We start from the raw sequence: 24,522 nt of genomic DNA, 5'->3' as shown, positions 1-24,522 counted from the left end.
GACGATACAATTTAAGAAATGTTTTGAATTGGAGTGCTGTGTCGTAACTAATTACACGTTTGTCTTGATGGTAAATGTAAATTGTTTACGACGTTACAACCCAAAATAATGTGTCCCTTTAAGGAGTACAACAGAATGTTGACGTCATTTTCAACTGCGTAGATATGGACCGGAAGGAAGTGCGTAAAAGCTGACGTAGGTTAGCAAGCTACATTTTCCAAGTCTGCCGTGGCTTCTATGGTAAATATGATACTCTTTTCATTGTAAATCCTCTCACAACGCCGCTGCTAGCTTTGTGTAGGGAACGCAATATCAATTCTGATTGTTATTATGGATCCCCCCCCCCTTGTGTGAGCTTTTACATAGCATTTAAATAGCCACAAGCTAGCGCGTTAGCCCTAATCAAATCACTTCATGATTTAATTGTTGGACCAACCCGAAGCGCTTATTCCGATCACTAAAACAACAGGCAATCTGTGATATAGTCTTTAATTCACCACATTTTCCGTTCTTCGCAAAAATGTGTGTTTTGTTTTTGTTTTTAATCGAAACTAGACTAACCGTGAACGGAATGAGGAAAGGGAAATGAAGACTTGAGAATACCTGTAGTAGCCACAAAACCTAATTAAGACATGGGCAAGTCAGGTCTTAATTGTAAATCCTCTACAAAGAGATGGAATACACAGTTTTGTTTGGGAATTTAAAAAACGGACACTATTGCTGCTACTGCATTACTCTTTTGGCCATGATTGTTTATGCACATTTGAATTGGTTATGTGTCATTATTCCGTCACCTCTTACAAACACCCAAATTAATATCTATATGATCTTCATCTAATTGAACGTTTTAATTTTTCTAAAGAGTGCTTGGACTATTGGCAAAATACTCTTTGGCCAGAGGAAACCAAAGTGGAATGTTTGGGCGGAACACACAATGACGTGTGGTAGAAAAATGGCACAGCATTACCAACATCAAAATTTTGTCCCGACTGTAAAGCGTGGTGGTGGATGCAGCATCATGGCATGGGCGTGATGGGAAAAATAAATTTATAAGCTTATCAAGATATTTCGTAGACAAACTTGAGGCCATCTGTCCATCAATTTCAAGCTCCAAAGAGGAAGGGTGTTGCAATAGGACAGTGACCTAAAACGCTGAAGCAAATCAACAGCAGAATGGTTTCAGAAGAAGAATCATGCTGTTTCCTCACACTGTATAAGGGTGAGGCACATCAGAAACAGGAAGTAGCCTATGGAACGTAAACAAACAGTGACTGCGAAGTCGCTACTTGCGTGTTCTTTTGTGTCTTCATCGGCAACTTCATGCAGTCTCTTCAGAACAGTGACTGTGAGTATTGCATAATGTTTCCATGTTAATGCAATATAATATGCATGCCGTTTAATTACATTTGACGATGTTTGTGAAATTTAGATAATCGTGTGTGATGTGTCTTATTCGTAATGGCCTCTTTCTTTTCTTTCATCCACTTTTTCTATTATAGTTTCACTCCAATTCATTGTTGTTAATAAAGGGGCAAGGACGCTCATCTTTCCTGGCTCATGAAAAGGAGTCTCAACGTTGTTAATACTTGGAAACACAACACCTTGAGAGGGCAGTGCAACCACGATTGTTCTTTGTGGTTGTGTTCCAGGAAGAGATGTCAGGAGAGAGTGCTGTGAGCTCGGCAGTGCCGGCAGCAACAACCCGGACCACATCCTTTAAAGGTTCCAGCCCCAGCTCGAAATATGTGAAGTTAAATGTGGGCGGGGCCCTGTACTACACAACAATGCAGACTCTGACCAAGCAAGACACCATGCTTAAAGCCATGTTCAGTGGCAGGATGGAGGTCCTCACTGACAGCGAAGGTGAGCTGCTCAGAAAATACATGCCTACAAGCAGGGTTGGGAGGGTTACTTTTAAAATGTAATCCATTACAGTTACAAGTTACCTGCTAAAAAATGTAGTTAGTAACGTAATCCAAGTACCATAATATTAAAGTCATGTTACTGGATTACTTTTGGATTACTCCAAAATTGAGTATGCTCATGAAGACAAAATAAAAATAAATATCACCACAATATATATTCTATACAATGTGCCCCTGCTATTTGCAGGTGATAGGGACCCGCAGCCTACAAATAGCAAAAATCCTTGTCTAATTAAAAAGCATGTAGGCTATTGATTGATTGATTGAAGGCCATATACTGTTTTCGAACTGTCACTAAAAGCAACCACACCTCATAGATAGATAGATAGATAGATGGATAGTCATCCAATGAGGGTGACCATGTGTGACATCAACTGCAAAATGAACTTTTATCCCAGTCACAAGTTTAGCCGTGTATATGTTGTATATGATGTTTAAATAGTGAATTGGTGGGAGGAAGATTTGTTTGAAAAGTGTAAGTCACATTATGGTTGTAGGCTAGCGGGCTAGCTAGCAAAAAGCTACAGCGTGTAGCATGCCGCTGGACTCTTAGCTCAAACTTTCGCTCAGAGTAAGTTCCAATGAATACCGGTCGCCATTTCCTCCTCCCGTCCGTGAAGCTTTTTCAAACTGCCCGTGTGTGGAGGACACGACTAGTCAGTTCGTTCGTACCTCCCCGACATGTAGCAACGGTCCCGCTCTCTCGCTCTCTGTCCTTCTGTCTTTGTCTCTCTCGCTCTCTGTCTCTCTCTCTCTCACTATGTCTCCCTCGCACTCTCTCTCTCTCTCATCGTAGAAATTGTAATCCCCATTTTAAATAAATGTACCTGTAATCTGATTACATGTTTTTTCCTCCATTACAGTTAAAAAAAAAATTGCAATCTGATTACGTAACGGTGGTACATGTATTCCGTTACTCCCCAAGCCTGCCAACAAGTGCATGAACTAGAAAAGTGTTCTGGGCCAAAAAAAGAAAAAATCATCCATACAATCTTATAAAGCATTTCAGTAGTAGAGTATTTTAAAGTGACCACCAAGACTGACAGATCTGGAATACAGTACTCAAAATAGTCAAGTACAGGGTAATAGAGGAGTAAATTTTGCACTTAGCAAAGTGTACACAACAGAGGTTATTACACCAAATCATTATTAACCAAAAACATTTGTACATTCTACATAGAATATAGAGCAGTGGTGTCCAAACTCGGTCCTCGGGGGCCGGTAGTCCTGCAGGTTTTGGAGGTTTCCCTGCTCCAACGCACCTGTTTCAATCAACAGGATTGTTATCAGGCTTAGTAGAGCTTGCTGATGAGCTTCAGCTGTGTTGGAGGAGAGAAATATCCAAAACCTGCGGGACTACCGGCCCCCGAGGACCGAGTTTGGACACCACTGATATAGAGTATGGGCTCTAATCTAAGAGTCAAAGTCAATACAATGGACTCCCCAAAGTTGGACACAATCTGTTCCGGGATGCTGGTTGACAAAGACAATACAACACATGAAATGTTCAATGAAGGACAGCATTTGCCAAAGTGACTTAGCAGTGCTTCAATCCAATGAAAATTGACTTTGTAACACAGCGTTTGATTTATAATTTTTTTATCTTTTTGTAAAGGTTGGATTTTGATTGATCGCTGTGGCAAACACTTTGGGACGATCCTCAACTACCTGCGAGATGGAGCCGTGCCGTTGCCAGACAGCCGGCGGGAAACCGAGGAACTGCTTGCAGAAGCCAAGTATTATCTTGTCCAAGGTCTCGCCGATGAATGCACGGCTGCCTTGCAGGTACATTACTTCCTGTTACACAGTTCACTGCAGACATTGGCCAATACACTATTTTTGTTTTTTTTAATCCTTCCATAACGACAATGACATCTTAAATGGTATTGCACTTCTATTGTTTTCATATATTCACGTGTTTGGCCAGGCGGTGCTCTTAACTTGACATGTTTACGCTAAAAGTGTTATGTTGTTATTTTTTTGTCCTGCAGAACAAAGAAACATATGAGCCTCTATGTAAAGTGCCTCTGATGACATCATCCAAAGAGGAGCAGAAACTGATTGCGACTTCAAATAAGGTGTCTAGCATAATAGTGTTCCAAATCACAACTTTTTTGCCGTTTACTTTAACCATATTTCCGTTTCTTCCCAGCCTACAGTCAAACTGCTGTATAACAGAAGCAATAACAAATATTCCTACACCAGGTGAAGCCTTCTCCAATTTTGAGGCTCTTGACACTTCCATAGGGGCGTGATTTATGATTCAAACTGGCTATATATTATGTAAGAGCTTGCTGTTTCTCTCCCCCTCAGCAATTCAGACGACAACATGCTGAAAAATATTGAGTTGTTTGACAAGCTGTCGCTGCGGTTCAATGGCCGTGTCCTCTTCATCAAAGACGTGATCGGGGATGAGATCTGCTGCTGGTCCTTCTACGGGCAAGGCCGTAAGATAGCTGAAGTGTGCTGCACCTCCATCGTTTATGCCACCGAAAAGAAGCAGACGAAGGTGAATAGTTTGCACACTTGTAGACCATTTTCTCCATGATGTTGCAAGTACTTTCATGTCATTTGAGCAAAGCAGAACAGTTGAGAAATCAGGCTAAATGGCTTGATTAGATGATTTTAGCATTCTTCTCTCCTGCTATAGTAGTTTATGTGAAATGTAAGAAAAAGTTCGACAGGCAAGTTGATTCAAAAATAAACATGGAATTTTACATATTTAACATGATTATAGAGGGACTGGCTAATTAATTTTTTTCTTGCTTGGATTATTGGCATAAACGTGCTCTTTTGACTGTGAAATGGATAGGCAAGGCACACAATGGATAGAATGCTATATAGCTGATGCTAGCTAGCAGCTAACATTATTGTTTGAAAATTACTCAAGGACAACCAACCATCAGAATACTCTTGTTGTCATTGCACAATATGGAACATAGTTACAAACCATACAAGAGACATAAAAAAAAAACTGAACAGCCACGGCGGCTTGCCAAAACACATTGTCTAGTTGTGAAGTTCTTCTCATCGTTTTCAGAAGAAATCGTTGCAAATCAATAACTTTCTGCCACCCGGAAGTACCTGATGCTAGTGATGGGTGGGATGAAGCTTCATGAAGATGGTGCTCTTGATTTAACGATAAAAGCTAGTGCAATGGAAATTGATTAAATTTCCATTGCATCTTTTAGCCAAGAGTGCCATCTAGAGGAGTCAAATAATACTACAAGTGCTTCATTTGTCCATCACTACCTGATGAACAAAAGGTTCTGTTGTCTCTAATCTTTTATTTCCCATTGCATGTGTGTACAAGGTGGAGTTCCCTGAAGCTCGCATCTATGAGGAAACCCTCAATATCCTCCTCTACGAATCCCACGACGGGAGGGGGCCAGACAACGCTCTGCTGGAGGCAACAGGGGGCGCTGCCGGACGATCCCATCATTTGGACGAGGACGACGAGCGAGAACGAATCGATCGGGTTCGTCGAATCCACATCAAGCGACCTGACGACCGCACACACCACCACCAGTGACCTCCCACTCATCTTTGCTGAGGCCTTGCACCGCACCGCACCCGTGCCTTACACCTTCCCTCAACTGCGCCTCTTACATCCATTACCAGGAGACTGTATTCGTGTGCCCACTGTGTCTTCTTTGGTGTGGTCTGACTGACTGACTGCAGTGTTCACTTGTATCACGGTTCCCTTCTGGCGTGCAGAAGTTTATAATCATAGTTGGTTGTTCACAGTAGTTTCATCTAACGTTGTTTGTGTATTTATCACAAGTGGTCCTAAGGAGATCAAGAATTATGATGTAAGCAGCTACAAATGTATCTCATAATCTTTTCTCTCCATCATGTGGCTTTGATTGCTTCACTCGTCATTCGGTGAATGGTCCAAGTGTTAGTCACGAAAAGGCCACAAGATGGCACTGTTTTGTTCTAGGACTTTTTTTTATGTAATTGTTTCAATACACACAGGTGGATAAAATGTTTCCAAATAATCCTTCCATCATCTTTAGTTTAAACACTTTTTCAGTATGTCGGCACCACAAAAAGTTTATTTTCTCTGGCGCCTTGACAATGGAGAGATGCTGAGGTTTGAGTGAAGGAGTGTAACCAGAACCAGAGATCGCTCTGGCAGGAACAGAGTCCTGTCGACATGCTTTTGAACAGGAATAGTAATTGGAAGTTAAGTTTTGCACATTTATGAATTGATATGTGTAACAATCACCCCTAGATTTATTGTACAGAAGTGAACAAAAGTGTTTTATATTTATATATCTCAAATAAATTTTTACCAATGTATAAATTGCTCTTTTTATTTTTTGTATTCTAATCACTAGCAAACACAAAGTTTATACTGTACACATTTCATCCAAAACGTAAGCACAATGTAATATTTGATGGTGTGAATGTAAATTGAATCAGAATATGATGTCATCAATCAAATAGGCCCATCTTAAAGTGCGGAACTCTGAGGTCAAACGTGTATCCTGTGGCCGTGCTGATCCAGCTTTGGGGTCTGTGATGAAATATGCACGGGCCTCTTGTGTGTCTCCTCGGCCCCTCGTGTTACCTCGGCCTGGCCCGAGTGGCAACCTGAAATGACAAGTGTTGCTGATCCCCTGCCGAAAACTCAAAGGCACTGCCATATATGGATCAACGGGTCGTCACGACAATGTCAACGCACCACCATGAGGTGTCCATTCTTGGCCTTGTACACGTTGGGCTCCGGGCCTGTGCTGAATTCTACCACGCTCTCTTTTCCAGCCTGGATTTCGATCTTGATGCTGTGCGCCAATGCAAATGCAAATATTTTGATCAGCATATACATATTGCAAGGCTTGGGGAGTAACGGAATACATGCACCGCCATTACGTAATCAGATAGCAATTTTTTGTATTCCATTACAGTTACAAGAAAAAACAATCAGATTACAGGTACATTTATTAAAAATGGGGATTAGAGAGAGAGCGAGAGAGAGAGAGAGAGAGAGAGAGAGAGCGCACGACCGCCCGCCCGCCCGCGCGAGTGGGACCATTGCTACATGGCAGGGAGGTGGGAACGAATGAACGAACTGACTAGTCGTGTCCTCCACACGCGGGCAGTTTGAAAAAGCTTCACGGACGGGAGGAGGAAATGGCGACCGGTATTCACTGGAATTTACTCGGAGCGAAAGTTTGAGCTAAGAGTCCAGCGGCATGTTACGCGCTGTAGCTTTTTGCTAGCTAGCCCGCTAGCCTACAATCATAATGTGAGTTACACCTTCCAAACAAATCTTCCTCCCACCAATTCACTATTTAAACATCATACACAACATATACACGGCTAAACTTGTGACTGAGATAAAAGTTAATTTTGCAATTGATGTCATACATCGTCATCCTCATTGGATGACTATCTATCTATCTGTGAGGTGTGGTTGCTTTCAGTGACAGTTCGAAAACAGCATATGGCCTTCAATCAATCAATCAATCAATCAATCAATCAATCGCCCACATGCTTTTTAATTACACAAGGATTTTTGCTATTTGTAGGCTGCCCGGGGCCCTATCACCCGCAAATACCAGGGACACATTGTATAGAATATATATTGTGGTGATATTTATTTTTATTTTGTCTTCATGAGCATACTCATAATTGGAGTAATCCAAAAGTAATCCAGTTACATTACTTTAATATCATGGTACTTGGATTACGTTACTAACTACATTCTTTGGCAGGTAACTTGTAACTGTAATGGATTACATTTTAAAAGTAACCCTGCCAACCCTGCATATTGCATCATTGTGAATCTACTCACCTTCCCTGAAGCACCCTGACCGCATTCTGTTTGTTAGCAATGATGCTGAGTTTGGTCACCAGCTCAAACAAATGATTGCACTGCAGTACAAGATCTCCCTGAAATGAGTCATTTATCAAGTCAGAAGAAGAATTTTGAGCGATTTTAACAAGTTTATTTATGGTGTCTCTGTACCTTTTCTTTGGGGTTCTCACATGTAACATGTAACACAATGATGCTGTCTGTCAAATTGCTGACTGAAATCCCTACAATGGGAGACGGTCTATAAGCTTAAGAGTTGTACAGGAAATCGTAATGGATGATGTGACAATGGCGACCTTTGAGAGCCGTGTAGGAAATCCTCTGTTTGATCCTTGCCTCCTCGACCATGTAGGCCGCCACTTGGGTGCAGATGAGCTGTCGCGGCCTCGTTTTGAAGCCGTTCCTGTCGTATTTAATCATCGGGACGCCGTACTGCAGAAATGCATTTAGGAATGTTTGATGTCACTTTTTTTTCAGGCTGATATGACTCGAGTACCAGTGCTCAACTCACAGACTCAACTAGTACTTTTGATAGGTAGAATAGGGGAAAAAAAAAACATACGCTGAAAATTGCTGGGTCAAAAATAACCCAATATTGATCAGGAATTGGACAGACTTGCTACTTGGGTCAATTTGACACATCTTTAGGTTGTTTTGTTTTAAGTTCTGTTGTTGTTGTTGTTGTTGTTTTTAAACAAAAATTTAGGTTGTTGTGTACCTTGTTGTTTTTAATACAAAAAAATGGAAAGTTGGGTCCAATTGATCCAAGTAGCGGGTCAGTCCAATTTTGACCAATATTTTTTTGTTTTTTACACAGCAGTTTTTTGGGTCAACATATCTCAATATACAAATTTTCCTTAAAAATTCCATGAAAAAATGACAAATTTAAATTTTTTTAATTTCTAATTTCTAGTTCTTGATTGTGGGTGGCCGATACTGGTAGGCTACTCGCTAGGGGTTTGCCAAAAAATAGATTCTCATAAGAATCGCAATTCTCATTTAGTACGATTCAGAATCGATTTTAAATGTCCCAAAATGGATTTTATTTAAATTATTTTATACCGTCTTCCCTTTGTTTGTGTGTGCCTTTATTGGGAGCGCTGTTCATGTTGTACCCGATTTGGCCACTTAGGGGCAGTGTGGTTCCACGCGGTCTGATACATTGTTAAGTTACTACATTAGAGAGTAGAAGTAAAAAGTCACGATCAAGTTATTCCAATAAAAAATGTTTTTTTGCAGCGTGGAGCCGTTCTTTTGAGCGATAAAAGTGCCGCGAGTAGCGCACTGCTTAGCATTAGCGAGTCAGACTGGAGTAGATCATTACGATCCCTTGCACATCTATAAATTGAAGCAAAAATCATTGTCAATCAAAAATCGCTCTTAATCGAAAATCGATTCAGCGTTAAAAAATATATTTTTTACCTTGATGTGCTCATTGCGAATCATTTGCAGGACCCTCACATTGATGTCTTGATCACCTAAAACGATACAAAGTAAGAGTCTGTCCGGAGGCATTTATTTTCTCACCCGCAGAGCGTACTTCCCAATTATTGCATGGAGGCATCAATTATGAGAGGAGGTCTTGTGATATGCTGATGTCTGTTGATTAGTTAACATAATTGTGACTTTGCATTACAATAGGAATTGCTCTTGTGGTGTCATTTTATTGGTTTTGTTTAATAATGCTGTGAAGTCCGAAGTGAGACTACTTATTTCCAGGAAGGTAGTGGTTAGCATGTACTGATTAGTGTGAAGGGCTACCAGTTTGATATTTTGAAATTACCTTTACTTGTATGTCATTATTAATAATTAATGATATTCATCTAAAAAAATAAATAAAACTGAGCATGTTAATGATTTCTCTCAATAATTATCATCAATGATTTAACAAGGTAGGAAACCGATTGATTAATCGAGAATAAGCAACACTTTATTTCTATGAATCTCTGCAAGTGTTCACTGCAAGTGTTAGTGATCACTTCTACAACATCCTAGGAAATCACAGTGTCCACTGTATGACTGGCGAGCGTCTTGGTGGCATCTGCCCTTAAATTAATTTTCTTTTCTTTTCTTAAACATACAGATGAACCAGGTCATTCATTATTTCTGATCAATTTAGGTATAAATAACTGATTAACTTGTTTGTATTTTACTAACCTTTCAATTGTTGTATACTGAGTATTTAATTATTTAAATGTGATTAAAATTGACATTTTAAAATAATGGTAGTGAAAAAACACCGAATTCTATGCAACAAATTATAAGGGGCTCTTAATAATAAATTCTCAGTAGGCCAAATTAAAAAACAGAGCAAGTTGTTGCTCTAAATGACAAGTGCCAAACTCAAGGCCCGGGGGCCTGATCTGGCCTGTAAAATCAAATGATGTGCATTGATGTCATGTTTCTTGCCAAAATAGCAAAATTGCCTTCACTTTTAAAAACGTTGAGAGATTGCATGCATTTTTTTTGTTACGTTTTTACTGGCCTCCGATTTCAAAACTATCAATTTTGTTGTGTATATGAAATGACGGTTCTCAGAAGGAAACTATAACTATGATGTGGCCAGAGACAAAAAAAAAAAATTGGGGGGGGGCTTCCCTACTCAAAACTGGCAACCCGTCCAGCATTTTTAAGTGCTATAGAAAATGTATGGATGGACTTCTAATTGTTTTCATGAGTCAAATTCATATTTTCCGGGACAAACAAAAGTGCAAGTATCTCACTCACTGATTCTGCTTTCCGCAAAAGGTTGGGCAACACTTTGTGGATAACTTTCCTTTTTCCCCTTGAACATGGAGCTGGCAATGAACTTCATTTGAAGCTAGAAAAAAAGGAAACTGCATAACTTCAAAAAAAAAAAAAGAAGAAGCTGTATTCAACATGTTTTATTAATGCGCTACCTGTGTTTTTCTCTGCGGTGTGATCCCTCTTACGTATTTCCGCACCATGAGTCGGTAGTGCAGTTTCCGAAGTATTTCCGACGTCTGGAGCGAGAAGAACGTGCAAAGGTTGAGCGGCACGCAGCCAAATAACACACATTCAATTTGTGCAATCGGTATACCTCGGCCAGCACTTGCGGCGGAGAGAGCCACGTGGTTTTATCCAAAACCGTCTTTGGCAAGTTGTCTTTGAGCCTGTTCAGGTAATTCTGCCTCACAAAGGCCAAATATTCCGAGTTATCTGTGACCTTTGCTTGCCCTCTGGTCATGTAGCCTTTGATGAATCTGAAAATCAAACAGGCCAGATAAAGGTTTCACAATGTGTGTTCTTCTCAGCTTGTTTTCTTACTGTTTAATGACTTTCACAGCCCACGCTCTTTTGTCTCTTTCTTTCCTGGCCTGCACTCCTCTCCAGCACGTCTCAATCTTTGTTGCTGTGGTCGTCAAACATAGGGAAAAAAAGTGATTTATTTATTCATTTATTTATTTTTTAACTGTACCTGCGCGAAATCACTCATGACTTCAGGAAGCGTTTTGTGCACGTACCAGCCTCCTTCTGTTTCCTGAACTCGCCCTTTGCCCGGTAGCCTTTGTATTTGGCCTGGAGTCTTGATGCTGAAATGTAAAAGAAACATTCGTCCATTGTGTACGTGTGATGTGAATAATTTGATTTGCTCTCACCTAATTGATGTTTACACTTTTCAAAAGCATCCTCTGTGGCATACAGCGTTCTTGGATGGCGGATGAATATTTTGGTTCTAAAAAAAAATAAAAAGTAGCGTTAAACATATTTGCCTGTTTAATTTCAACTCTCAAAGTCTATTCAAATGAACATTTAAGACTCTATTTTTGTGACGTTTATCGTGTAACTGCGCGATATTGCGAGTGGAAGAGGTGCACCACTGCACGAGTGGTCACAGCTGACTTCAATCATGGCCAATGACAAATCGAAATCTCTTTTAATTAGCATTAAATGTAGCACGCTAGTCACGCAGAGTCTCCACATGGCGGAATCTCATCCGAGACGTGATGTGAGCACCTGGGTCTCAACCCCCATCGTTCGTGTGCCCAACGGGATGGTTTAAATATAATATAATAATAAAAAAATAATAATAATAATCAAATATTATTAGTTATGTTCGACATAACGTTTTTCCAGACTGATGCCACACTCTAAAAAGAGAAAGAAAAAAAATTGCTTCAATCGATAACCAATTGATTAAACCTAATATATTCACCTGAATTAACTCATTCGCTGCCATTGACGGCTATAGATGTCAAAAATTCATTTGAACTATTTCTATCAGTTTCACATTTTTTCCCCACTTTTGTTAACAAGAGTATGAAAACCTAGGGAAAAAATATATTGTACGTTTAGAACAGATATAAAATTTGTGCTTAATCGTGAGTTAACTATTTAAGTCATGCGATTAATTACAATTTAAAATTTTAATCGTCTGACGCCCCTAATTTTTATAATAATATTTTCTTTTTTGTTTGATTACTTAATTCAACCCAACTCAAGATTAATCACAAATTTTATATCTGTTCTATATGTACAATATAAATAATAATAGAAATAGCTAAAATGATTTTTTTACGTCTATAGCCGTCAATGGCAGTGAATGAGTTAAGTTAATCCAAAGTATTAAATTTAATAAACTCACAATTAATTAAACTTAATATATTCACTTTGGATTAACTTAACTAACTAAGTGATTTTTTAAATATACAGTATATTTAAGTTGGTCAACCATTAAATTTGTAATCTTAAATTAGTTCAACAATTCTCTTTTAAGAGTGCAGTACAAATACTCAACTTGATACGATACCAGCATGTATGTTTAAAGACATTTTTCTCACCTTCCCATTTTGTACTCATTTGGGAGATAGCCCAAATGTTGAACCAGCACCAGCACACCATCAGCAGGTTCTCCACTCCAGTGGGGCCACGTGGCTGGGCACAGAGCTTTATATCTGGTCAGTATAACACATATTTGCATTAGAATAATGTCAACTATACAAAGAATCATAAATTTGTCATAGGCATGATATCCGAGCCTTGGGTTGCTTCGTACCGCTGTAAAAAGACTTCATACTTCCGCCGATAAGCAAAACCAGCACGTCTGACTCTCAAGTGTTGCATCAGACCCAAATATTTGATCTGGTGTCTGATCAGAGCTTCATCAAACTGTCCTGGATAAGAAAAGGAGGCTAAGTGAAAAAATAATAATTTTGAATGTTCTTTTAAAAGGGAAGTCATATTTTGTACAGTCCCCACTAGTCTAAACACTGCATTCTGATTAATATTGTGTTTGTAGAGTATGAATAAACAGCAAAATCCACCCTATTTGATCCAGCTTAGGGGCGGCCATTTTGTCACTTGCTGTCGACTGAAAATGACATCACAGTTGATCAGTGCTCAAGGAAAGACCAATCACGGCTCACGTGTTCTCAGTTTGGTCATGTGACATTCGCAAGCTGAGCCAGGACTGGTCATTACCTCAGCCCTGAGCAGCTGTGACAATTTCAGTCGACAGCAATTGGGAAAAATAAAAATGGGTGGTTTTTGCTGCTTAATTCATATTCCACAAACGCAATATTAATCATAATACCATGTTTAGACTAAAATTCATTTGAACTATTTCTATTAATTTTCCACTTTTTCCACTTGTTAATAAGAGTATGAAACCCTAAAAAACATTTTTTATTGTACATTTAGAACAGATTTAAAATTTGTAGTTAATCATGAGTTAATTATTGAAGTTATTTGATGAATTACAATTGAAAATTTTAATCGCCTGATGCAATTTAAAAAAGAAAAGATCATTAAAAATTAGGGGCGTTAAAAATTTCAATTGTAATTAATCGCATGACTTCACTAGTTAACTCACGATTAATCACACATTTTATATCTGTTCTAAATGTACAATAAAAAAAGTATAGGTTTTCACTCTTAACAAAAGTGAAAAAAAAAACTAATAGAAATAGTTGTACTACCACTTTTGTTAAGAGTGTGAAAACCTAGATTTTTTTAATTGTACATTTAGAACAGATATAACATTTGTGATTAATTGTGAGCCAACTAATGAATCTATGCGATTAATTACGATTAAAAATTTTAATCGAATGACACCCCTCATTTTTAATCTTTTTTTTTTATCACATCAGGCGATTAAAATGTTTAATTATAATTAATCGCATGACTTTAATAATTAACTCATGATCAATCAAACATTTTATATCTGTTCTAAATGTACAATAAAAAAAATTCTAGGTTTTCACACTCTTAACAAAAGTGAAACTAATAGAAATAGTTCAAATGAATTTTCGACGTCTATAGCCGTCAATGGCAGTGAATGAGTTAATAACAGCTTTTAATAAAAGTACCTGGCTTCCTGAACTCATTGGATTTAAGGCAACGTATGTACCAGGCATCTTTGGCCACCAGAATCTCTGTCAGCTTCAGCAGGCTGCTCTTAAACTGGGTGGCCACCTACACACAAAATGCAACTCATAATCCCGAGTCAACAATTGAACTGTCAAGTGCACATGGTTTGAAGATGAGACGTCACACTGCCACTGGCAGTCGTTAGCGAACGTTATCTGAGTGATATAACAGTGTGTTCGACAGTCTGATAGACAACTTACTGTTTCTGGTCTTCGTCTGCTGTCCGGGTTCATGCAGGAGAAGCATTGTCGGACAATGGTGTTTTTTGATTGACATATTAGCTAAGAGGACACAAAAAAGGTTGATTTGACTAATTGAATAATTCATATTATCAAACATCGCTGTTCAAATGTTATGAAGTCATGAGTTCATGGATGTTGTATACTTACATCTTTAATATTTTTATATAAGAGGTCATTATTTTTATCCAGAAAACCTATAAAAGACATTTACCATTTTGGCAGTTAACGCAAAACGATATTGAAATCTTTGATGGCTAGCAGGGAGGTTGATCTTTAATTTACCCACAACACAATAGGTGACCTCTCCGGCATAATGCAAGAGACGAAAATCTCCTCTCTCCAGCGTCCTGCGTGTCTTTTTGTCTGCCAGCTTGTGTCTACACTCCAACAGGAAGAGGATAAGGACAGATTATATCCTTGATAAAGGTTGTGTGTGGGGGGGGTTGAACTCACGAGACAAAGTGAGGGTGATTCCCCATTTTTTCCTCCAGTCTCTCCAGGAAGGTGAGATCTGTAGCCTCTCCTGGCCTCAGACACTCCTCATCCTGCATGTTCAGAATCAGTTGTGTGGAATAATAATGTCCCCCCCAGTAAGGTCAGGATTTGTATGTTTATCACATACCAGGATTGATATAATTCCCCTGTGTCTCTCCTCCACAAGGTCACAGATGATCTTGTTATTGAAGAACTGCACCGGTTCCCACTGAGGAAAACAAAGTGTGTAAGGAAGTCTATTCAATGGTAACGTTCATTTATGTTTAATTTTTGAAGTACCTCGATATCCTCCGCTTCGTATTCCTCCTGCTCTGCCTTGAGCGTGAGCTGGATGAAAAGTTGCTGGAGCTTTTCGTTGCAGTAGTTTATGCAGAACTGCTCAAAACTGAAGGGAAAAGAAACAAGCAAAAGGTAACAACACATGGTCAGAAATTTCTTCTTCATAAACAAACAACAAAGCTCCATGATGCACGAGGTGAATTCATTATTCTTCAATATGATAGCATATGCAACAAATATAGCACATAAAATATCTGTCTGCTTACCTGTTGATATTAAAAACCTCAAAACCATAGATGTCCAAAAGCCCGATGACAGTTTTTCTTGAAGGATCCTGAAATTAAAATGAATGAATCAATAAATAATTTGTCAAAGACATCACATTTTCCCCCCCTTTAGCTCACTGTGTTCTCCATGGACTCATTGATGCTGTTTACCAGCCAGGTGAAGGTATGTCCATAAATGGCCTTGGCCAGGGCATCCCGCACATAGATGGCGTGATCCAGAGTAAACGGACTGAGCACCTTAAGAGAAAGTCAAACACAGTCCAGTATTAATGAGTCAATGTTAACTTTCAATTGTGCAACCTTTCTATTAGGAAGTGATTACTTAGTCACACCTGGTCTGTTTTGGCTTCAATCTTCCTGTATGTTAGACCTTCTCGCAGACTGTGAGCATCAATTCCAAGAAGCTGCAATGATATGTTAATGAAGCAGCTGGACATTATTGGTCATTGTGCTTAAAATCATGTCAATGTTGTGTACGTGTCTTACATTGGAGACCCAGCGTAACTCTGCATTGTTGTTGCTGAGCGTGGCATGACCTTTACTGTCAGGTTCAAACTTAACATTGCCCAGGTGAAGAACACTCGCAACAATCCCAAACAAGTGCTGTACATAATTTGCAAGGCCAATAAAAATGATTACAGTTTTCTTTAACGCTATAAAGCCAAACATATCATATTAAATACAAGACATTTTGAGAGCTCTATTTCACGAGTATGATATTTTTTTCCCCAATTAAAACCCTGCCGTATATGATTTGACACATGCATTTCACAAATAATCCATTAGAGGGCAGTATCACCCAGCTGATGGCTTTTCCATTGTGACAGGATGTATCAAATATGACACAAATCAAAAGTCATATGTGGAAGTAAAAAAAAATAAAAAAAATTAATTCTTAAGGACCAAAATTACTCTATTTACAAAGAATCAGAATTTTATCTCATATATTTCATGGTTCAAGGCTTTATAGGGTTAAATGAAAGTACCAGTGAAAAAGCCTAACTTACATTTGTGTTGATCGCATCGATGTCAATAACTTGAAGTGCATTTTTGACTGTCTTCCAATCATTTTTGTCATTGATGGAAGGCACAATGGCACACTCTCCCTGTTGGATAGTTGACAATTGGCAGAGATATAATAATAATCTATAATGCGCCCATATCAGACATCGCATGCACATACTTGTGTCAAATAACTGTAACGCTGGCAGTCCCTTTCCAGGCCTAGCTGGTGTAGCAGGTCCTCCTCTCCTCCATCCAGGAGCTGGTAGAAAATGTGGAAGTTTCTCTCCCCGTGGTTCTGATGCACCACCCTCGACTTTTCAAGGAGATAGTTTAGGATGTGGCCACCAACTGCATCCCCCTGTTACACAGGAGCCGACAGGTACAGAACGTATAGACTACACTATAAGGATGGTCCGGTGGAGGAATTTTTATAGTATGTAAACGGAGTTAAATATTAATTAAATTGATTTGTGACTAGTTCAGAGCCTTGAAATGGGTGGTGGAAGGACCATGACTACAAGGTGGTCAGAAATTGCAATCAACAGGAATCAATACGGAGACAACAACGGTCCCCTGCAACAGACCATACATTTTATGTTGGTGGAGCACTCATACATTCCCAATAATTCCAATACAGTCCAAATCAAATGTTACACTCCCTTGAATATTGTAACCCTAATATTAATGTTTGTAGGTACATCTTTAACTCATTCACTGCCATTAACGGCTATAAACGTCCAAAATTTATTTGAACTATTTCTATTAGTTAAAAAAAAATTTCCACTTTTGTTAACTTTTAACTTTTTAACTTTTGTATGAAAACCTAGTCTTTTTTTTTTAATAATCTTTTTTTTTATTTTTTAGAAAAGATTATTTAAAATTAGGGGTGTCTGGCAATTAAATTATTAAAAATTAGGGGCGTCAGGCGATTAAAATGTGTAATTGTAATCAATCGCATGACTTCAATAGTTAACTCACGATTAATCACAAATGTTATATCTGTTCTAAATGTACAATACATTTATTTAAGGTTTTCATACTCTTGTTAGCAAAAGTGAAAAAAAAATTAACGATTACAATTTTTTATCGTAGTTAATCGCATGACTTCACTAGTTAACTCTTGATTAATTACAAATGTTATATCTGTTCTAAATGTACAATAAAACATTCTAGGTTTTCATACTCTTGCTAACAAAAGTGGGGAAAAAAATGTTAAACTAATAGAAATAGTTCAAATGAATTTTTGACGTCTATAGCCGTCAATGGCAGTGAATGAGTTAAAGGGGAAGTCAACCACAAAAAATATTCTTGACAATAATATGTTCGAGCCCCACTAGTTCAAATACGGTATTCTGGTTAATATTGTGTTAGTGGAATATGAGTTAAGCAGCAAAATCAAGCAGTTTTTTAAATTAATATCAGAAGGCGGCCATTTTGCCACTTGCTGTCGAGTGAGGTCTCAGGTAACAACCAATCACAGCTCACCTTCAGAAAACAGCTGAGCTGTGATTGGTCGTTGCCTGAGCCCTGAGCAACTGTGATGTCATCTTCAGTCGACAGCAAGTAGCAAAATGGCTGCCCCCTGAGATGGATAAAAACGGCTGGATTTTGCTCATATTTCACAAATGTAACATTAATATGAATGTCATGTTTAGATTAGTGAGGTCACATATAACATAATATTGTCAAGAAATGTTGAAGGTTGACCTCCCCTTTAAATCTAAACCCTCTTACCTCACTATCAAACTGAATGTCCATATACTTCCCAAATCGACTTGAGTTGTCATTTTTCAGTGTTTTGGCATTCCCAAAAGCCTGCAGAGAGACACAACTGTATAATTCATACAAGCCTGACCTGTTTTGGGAAATGTCATCACAGCCTAATAGAGCAATTAAATACAACCTCTAGGACAGGGTTGGACATGAGCATCTTGTCCCTGACGGTGTTTAGCAGAGCGGTGCTCGGACAGCTGACGGCATAATATTGCAAAATCTTTTTGGATGCTTCCGTCTTCCCTGCTCCGCTCTCTCCTGAGATGAGGATGAAGTGATTGCTGAACTCAGTCAGCATGGTGTGATAGGCGTTGTCGGCCAGAGCGTAGCTACGGATGAGCAGTTGTCCCAATGTTAGGTCAAGCGCGACTCAAAAATCTTTATAAACATCCGTTTTACACTCACATGTGAGGGGGAAGCTCAAAAAAGTTCACCCCCATGTACACATCCATCTGTTTCTTATTGTAGATATCCAACTCTTTATAGGGGTTTACAGACACCAGTAAAGTGCCAATGTAGGTCTGGAAGAGTGAGTCAAAGTTACATAACTTTTTTTTTTTTTAAGTAAAACACAGCCGAGAGGTCTGTACTCACATAAATGAGATCCTTGCTGAAGCGTTTCTTGAGGTTGTTGAGGAAGGCTCCCTCCGAAGTCTCATCCAGGAGAACAAAGTCTTGAATGCCAACCTGGTGCCTCGCATTTAGGGCGCCCTCCATGTCCATCTCCACCTCATTATTGCGGGAAATACAGAAGAACAATCTTGTATCTGTCTGATAAAGTAAATTTAAAATTTAGAGTGGAGCTTCTGAACCTCCCCGGAAGTATAGACTTTTGTCATCAAGTTACAGATGAGTTTTGTTTTATTGCACCCCCAACCCCCTTCTTTTGACTCTTGTGTGACAGTTTAGTAAAATCCACCAGGTAAGATGCCTTCCAAGCAATAATTATCCCACTCCAAAACTAATGAATTGAATATCCAGCCAGGTAAAATTCATAGCTGAGAAACATCGAAAAACGATGAGGAAAATTGTAAAAAAAATAAATAATAATTTCTGCTTCAAACTACAACCAAAATAGCTTGCTTCAGCCTTCAACACGACTTCCATTTCTGTGTACCCATTAATGAGTTAATTTCCAATTTGAGTATAGGGATGGGCAAGTACTCATACCAGGTATCAGTATTGGGTCGATACCCAGCCTTATTTCAAGGTGTCGGCAGTCGGTACCATATTCAACAGCCCTCATGTGGCCGTTTTATGATCAGGAACTAAAAATTAGGAGAATAAAAAAATTTTACTCATTTTATGCAATTTTATGGAAAAAAATGCTATATTAGCTTATATAGGTATTTGTTTGAAATTATCAGTTATTTTGTTGGGGGGGAAATATTATGCATCAAAAGTACAAGTAGTATCTGTACTTGGTATCTGTATTAGTGACTACGTGAGTACTTCTACGGGTATCGTTCTGAAAAAAAGTGATGTTGAACATCCCTAATTTTGAGTACATGTTGTAAAAGTATTTCTATATTTTATTCTGTTTCATGTAATTTTGAAGAAGCAGATATTAAGAAAGACAATTTTTTGGTTTTAGCTGCCATGTTTTCCTTGTATCCCTGTTTTATCATGTCCACCTGTGCTTCTCTACCCCGGTCCCTCGCCTCATCCAATTAGCTCCCTTAGCCACGTGTGTCTTGTCCAGGTGTCTCTCGTTGTCTCATCAGTTAGTTTGTATTTATTATTTAGTTCTCTGCTTTCGTTCAGTCCTCATGGGTTTGTTGACCGCATCACATCTTGTTGGTTTCCTCAATGTTAAGTCAAGGTCGTATCCCAATATTTGGTTGTACTTTGACCCTCGTGGCTTTTGTTTATTTTACATTTTTGACTAAATAATGAATTATAAGAAATTAATTTTTTGGACTGCATCTCTGCAGGTTTCACCTGCTTCCCTGCTTTTGGGTCCTCATCCACATCAAAGAATATTTTCTAAAACTAGCTTCACAAGTCAATATTTTTCACGTAACACTCGCCAAATAAGCTTCAATTAACATATTTTTGGGTCAGATGTTGTTTTGGTCCTCAGTGAATTCCACTCCAAATCACATTGAAGAAAATCTCACAACTCTCTGCCACAAAAAAAAATAGCTACATTTCTCACACTTTCAATTTCAGAATAAATTAAATCTCAGTGTGACAAATGTCTGCAGGCACAACCATTCAAATGTTGCCGTTTTCGGACCCATGACAGAATGTTTGAATGGCTTCATGGGGGGAAATGAGTTTGGAAAAACTGCAGAAAAAAAGCACAAACATGGTGCCTGTCTGTTCTATTGAGTCCACAGGGCCAGAGGTCCGATGTGGCATTGTGGCAAAGTTCTGTGCTTGTGCACATGAACAGACAAGCTATCGCTACATGGAGCACGGTCACCTTGGACCTCGACCCGCGAGTTTGCTGCACCAGGCAAACACAACACACTGTGCAAAAGGGACTTTGGGGAGCCTCCGAAAAAAAACAGCGGCACATTAAATAAGCATAGTGGGAAAAATTCCACCAATCTGTTTTGCATTCACAGCACCAACACTCTGACCAAAGGTTTTCCCAGCTTTTGTTGGTTTTGTATTTTCTCCTCCTCTCTTTTAGAAGCAGAAGTCCTTTGATTCTCAATTCTCTCTGTAAAAACATTAAAAAAAGATAATCCATTGGATCTAATTGACACAAAGCCCTTCGCCCCCTCCTATCCCGCCCCCTATCCTTCCCCTATGGCCCTCGTTTCTTCTGAGAAAGGCCAAGTGTTTTTGTTCTGTAAATACCACGAAGCAGAGACAAAAAAGATGTCTTTAAAATGCAGTCTACAATCCATTACACATATTCCCCCTGCATATCCATTCAGTAATTATTCATTAGAAAACATTTAACGTCACAATGAATTTCACACTAGGCAGTCGAAACACAATGGAGGAGATTTGGCCTATTTTGGGGCGAGGACTTTGGGAGGGGGTTGGCTGTACAGAGGAAGGTTGAAGGCGAAGGCTGGAGAAAGAGGGGGGGGGGTGGTAACGGGTGCAGTATTTGTCTGCTCTGAGAAGCTCTAAAACCGGGCCGTCTTAAGACAACGGGGCAGACTAAATAGTGCAGTAACGGTCCGTGCCCCGCTGCTTGCTGTGACACTCATTTAGTGCACCCTGAGGGGGAACAATAGAGGCTTGTTCTTAGTTATCCTGTGCTGTAATTTGGACTTCATTACTTTGCCTGGGGGGCCCACTGGAAGGAGAGAAGAGGCCAGTCAGATGTTTTTTTTGTTTTTTTTTCACGTCAGCCTCTGCACCCTATATGCTCTCACCCCTTCTCCTGGACAATACCCATGAACCACCCCACCAGCCCTGTGTCCCCCGCCATTAACCCTTACCCGCCCCACCCCACCCACTTTAAGCCAATGAGACAGGTGAACAATATCATTGAAGGAACCCTTTTGGGACGTCAGAATCAATCTGGTGATGTGATGGGGGCAATGCGGGTGTCTGGTATCGTTCACACCCCCTTTATTCGTGGGAAGAAACTTCTCTTGGGACGGCACAAGCAGACAATATGGTGGGACAGCGTGACTTAGGGGGTCTGCCATACAGTATTACGAGTAATAACATGGACAGATAAGCTGCTGTCAAGAGGACGATTCATGAATTCAATGGTCATAATCATGCTAATGTTTTGGGTTTACTGTTTATAACAATTCAGTGTTTTCGTTGGTCTTCTAAACGCTACAACTGAGGGAATTCCAATGTATCTTTAAAAGGGAAGTCAACCCTAAAATTTATGTTGTATGCCCCCTCTAGTCCAAACACGGTATTCTGATTAATGTTCTGTTTGTGGAATATGAATTCAACTTCAAAGTCCTCCCCTTTTTTTTTAATCCATCTCAGGGGGCGGCCATTTTGTCGCTGGCTGTTGACCAAAAATGACATCACAGTTCAGAGCTCAGGTAACCACCAATCACGGCTCAGCTCACGAACACCACACGATCAAATTTAGAAAACAGCTGAGCCATGATTGGTGGTTATCTGAGAGGCTGTGATGTCATTTTTAGTCGACAGCAAGTGGCAAAATGGCCGCCGCCTGAGATGGATGAAAGCGAGTGGATTGGTGCTTAATTCATATTCCACAAACGCAATTTTAATCAGGGTACCACGTTTAGTCATGTGGGGCTGCATAGAACATATTAACTCATTCACTGCCATTGACGCCTATAGACGTCAAAAATTCATTTGAACTATTTCTGTTAGTTTCACTTTTTTTCCCACTTTTGTTAACAAGAGTATGAAAACCAAGATTTATTTACTGTACATTTAGAACAGATATACAATTTGTGATTAATCGATTAATTACAATTTGATGCCCCTAATTATTAATAATCTTTTCTTTTTTTATTAGGGGCATCAGGCGATTAAAATTTGTCATTGTAATTAATCACATGACTTTACTAGTTAACTCAAGATTAATCACGAATTTTACATCTGTTCTAAATGTACAATACAGTTTTTTCTAGGTTTTCATACGCTTGTTAACAAAAAATGTGAAACTAATAGAAATTGTTCAAATTGATATTTTTGACGTCTATAGCCGTCAATGGCAGTGAATGAGTTAATGAAAGTTTTTGGGTTGACTTCCATTTCAATAAAGATAGACAAGATGTGATTTGCCAATAAACATCTCAATACAGTGGAGCCTCCAAACACAATCATGTGACAATTATGGATTACCAAGATGTTCTAATTTCAAGACAATTTTCCTTATTGGAAAATAATGTAAAGTGGATTTATTTCCCGGTTCCAAACCCTTATCAACTGCAAGACAATCAAGTTCCATTTTAATATTACAAAGTGTCACACAAACACAACATTTTCAAGCTCAATCTGGTGAACAGTGGAATGAATGCTCATCCAGTGAGCCTTTGTTAGATCATGTCCTTCCTCTGTCAATGCCGCACAGGCCATTGTATTGTAATTAAGAGATGTTCCTTCATCTTGTCTAGAGTGTCACTGTTGCCTGAGGCTGTGTGACCTTATCCATGTGAGAAGCCGTGGGAGGTGCAAAGGAGTATGCAAGCAATTTACCAATAAAGCAATGGGAAGTTTCATCAACTTACCTTGCATATGTACAGAATTATGTGACAATAAAGTCTCTACTAGATGACTAGCACGTCTGTTTTGGTAACAACCACCGAACCCAATTACAACTGTACTGACCCACAGAGTAATTCAAAAAATCATCCAACCTGCATCTCTGGAGTTGTATTTTGCTGTCGTCAATCAGGATCCAAACTTGCAAACGCTTCCTTCTACGAAATCGCCCGTCCTCCTGTGTCGGCTTGCATTTAGTCACCCGGTGAAATAGTTAGTAAAGACAAAGTGCCGAGCGATCTCCATATGTTAAAGTTGTGTAGGTGTTGCTGCTTGAGGGCCTATGCACACGTCCGCCCCATCCTGACCCACAATTAGGCTACAGTGCACCAGGTGCTTAATCATTCATGTCGTGGGAGGTGGAGAGACCAAGATATCTTATTCAGTTCTTACCTGAGTGTCTACTTCTATGCTGAGTGTAGCGTAACCACCCAGAAACTGGATCCAAACCACTCGATTTCAACCCCCAACCTTTCTCCTTCTTCTTTATCTATCCTTCAAGTTTTCTGAGCTTCATTGTACACCAAAAAAAAAAAAAAAAGCCTCCTATCCTACGTCTTCCACCCTTTCCCCGTGCCATCATTCAGGTCTGGTTACTGATCTTTGATTAGGTGGATACATAACAGGACATACTTGATTCCAAAGCGGTGTCAGAGAACACCATTGTTGCCACAAGAGGACTCATCTGCCAAAATGAATCTTGTGCTTGGGTGAAAACTGATCAGATTTTATTATCTTTATTATATATATATATAAATATATATTAGTGCTGCCAAAGTTAAAGCATTAACTGATTAATTAATCACAAAAAATTATCGCATTAATCATGAATTAACGCAGATTAATCACACTTTTAATTTTTACCATAGATTATCATTTAGCGTGACAGCGGATGATAATTACATGCATTAAAGTCAAACATTTAATAAATGTTTGCGTATCACATTTAGAATATTTGTTCATCTCAAAATATTGGGGTCATTTTTTTCCCATTTTAAATTATGCAAATAATTAGATTAGAAAATAGATTAACAGATTAGAAAAAGAGGAGGAACCAAAAATGTTGAAGACGTCCTCATAACATTAAATGTCAAGAGAATTAACACATAAACGGTGCTCTTAAAATT

At 39.0% G+C, this 24,522-nt stretch overlaps 2 protein-coding genes across 2 annotated transcripts; one reads left to right on the top strand and one right to left on the bottom strand.

Moving 5' to 3' along the window:
* The first annotated feature begins 93 nt into the window (after positions 1–93).
* Positions 94–6,234, top strand: kctd10 (potassium channel tetramerization domain containing 10). Its single transcript, XM_077561207.1, has 7 exons — positions 94–240; positions 1,650–1,863; positions 3,541–3,710; positions 3,917–4,003; positions 4,078–4,130; positions 4,239–4,434; positions 5,239–6,234. The coding sequence occupies exons 1-7, from the start codon at positions 238–240 to the stop codon at positions 5,455–5,457; spliced, it is 942 nt and encodes a 313-aa protein (XP_077417333.1). The 5' UTR covers positions 94–237; the 3' UTR covers positions 5,458–6,234.
* On the bottom strand, positions 6,208–23,831 carry myo1ha (myosin IHa). Its single transcript, XM_077561204.1, has 32 exons — positions 23,491–23,831; positions 18,815–18,949; positions 18,626–18,741; positions 18,351–18,549; positions 18,182–18,262; positions 16,626–16,805; positions 16,450–16,548; positions 15,929–16,045; positions 15,775–15,846; positions 15,560–15,679; positions 15,422–15,489; positions 15,156–15,261; positions 15,004–15,084; positions 14,835–14,926; positions 14,664–14,758; positions 14,529–14,575; positions 14,340–14,420; positions 14,079–14,184; positions 12,767–12,884; positions 12,552–12,665; positions 11,370–11,446; positions 11,235–11,303; positions 11,038–11,122; positions 10,811–10,973; positions 10,650–10,733; positions 10,477–10,570; positions 9,172–9,227; positions 8,046–8,181; positions 7,903–7,973; positions 7,729–7,826; positions 6,616–6,715; positions 6,208–6,524 (listed from the first exon to the last, which is right to left on the bottom strand). The coding sequence occupies exons 1-32, from the start codon at positions 23,494–23,496 to the stop codon at positions 6,498–6,500; spliced, it is 3,093 nt and encodes a 1,030-aa protein (XP_077417330.1). The 5' UTR covers positions 23,497–23,831; the 3' UTR covers positions 6,208–6,497.
* Between the last annotated feature and the right edge of the window lie 691 nt (positions 23,832–24,522).

Source organism: Vanacampus margaritifer, chromosome 3, assembly GCF_051991255.1.
Source record: "Vanacampus margaritifer isolate UIUO_Vmar chromosome 3, RoL_Vmar_1.0, whole genome shotgun sequence".
NCBI classification, from domain to species: Eukaryota; Metazoa; Chordata; class Actinopteri; order Syngnathiformes; family Syngnathidae; genus Vanacampus; species Vanacampus margaritifer.
Note: the sequence above shows the minus strand (reverse complement) of the source record. Positions and strands in the feature narration are given on the sequence as shown.

What these genes read in the sequence shown, in the direction of transcription:
- kctd10 (XM_077561207.1), top strand. An exon ending in AATGCACGGCTGCCTTGCAG is followed by an intron (nt 3,711 to 3,916) that starts GTACATTACTTC and finishes TTTGTCCTGCAG; the next exon opens with AACAAAGAAACATATGAGCC. An exon ending in AACAAATATTCCTACACCAG is followed by an intron (nt 4,131 to 4,238) that starts GTGAAGCCTTCT and finishes TCTCCCCCTCAG; the next exon opens with CAATTCAGACGACAACATGC.
- myo1ha (XM_077561204.1), bottom strand. An exon ending in TTGAAGCCAAAACAGACCAG is followed by an intron (nt 15,680 to 15,774) that starts GTGTGACTAAGT and finishes CTTTCTCTTAAG; the next exon opens with GTGCTCAGTCCGTTTACTCT. An exon ending in CAGGAAACAGAAGGAGGCTG is followed by an intron (nt 11,123 to 11,234) that starts GTACGTGCACAA and finishes TGACGACCACAG; the next exon opens with CAACAAAGATTGAGACGTGC.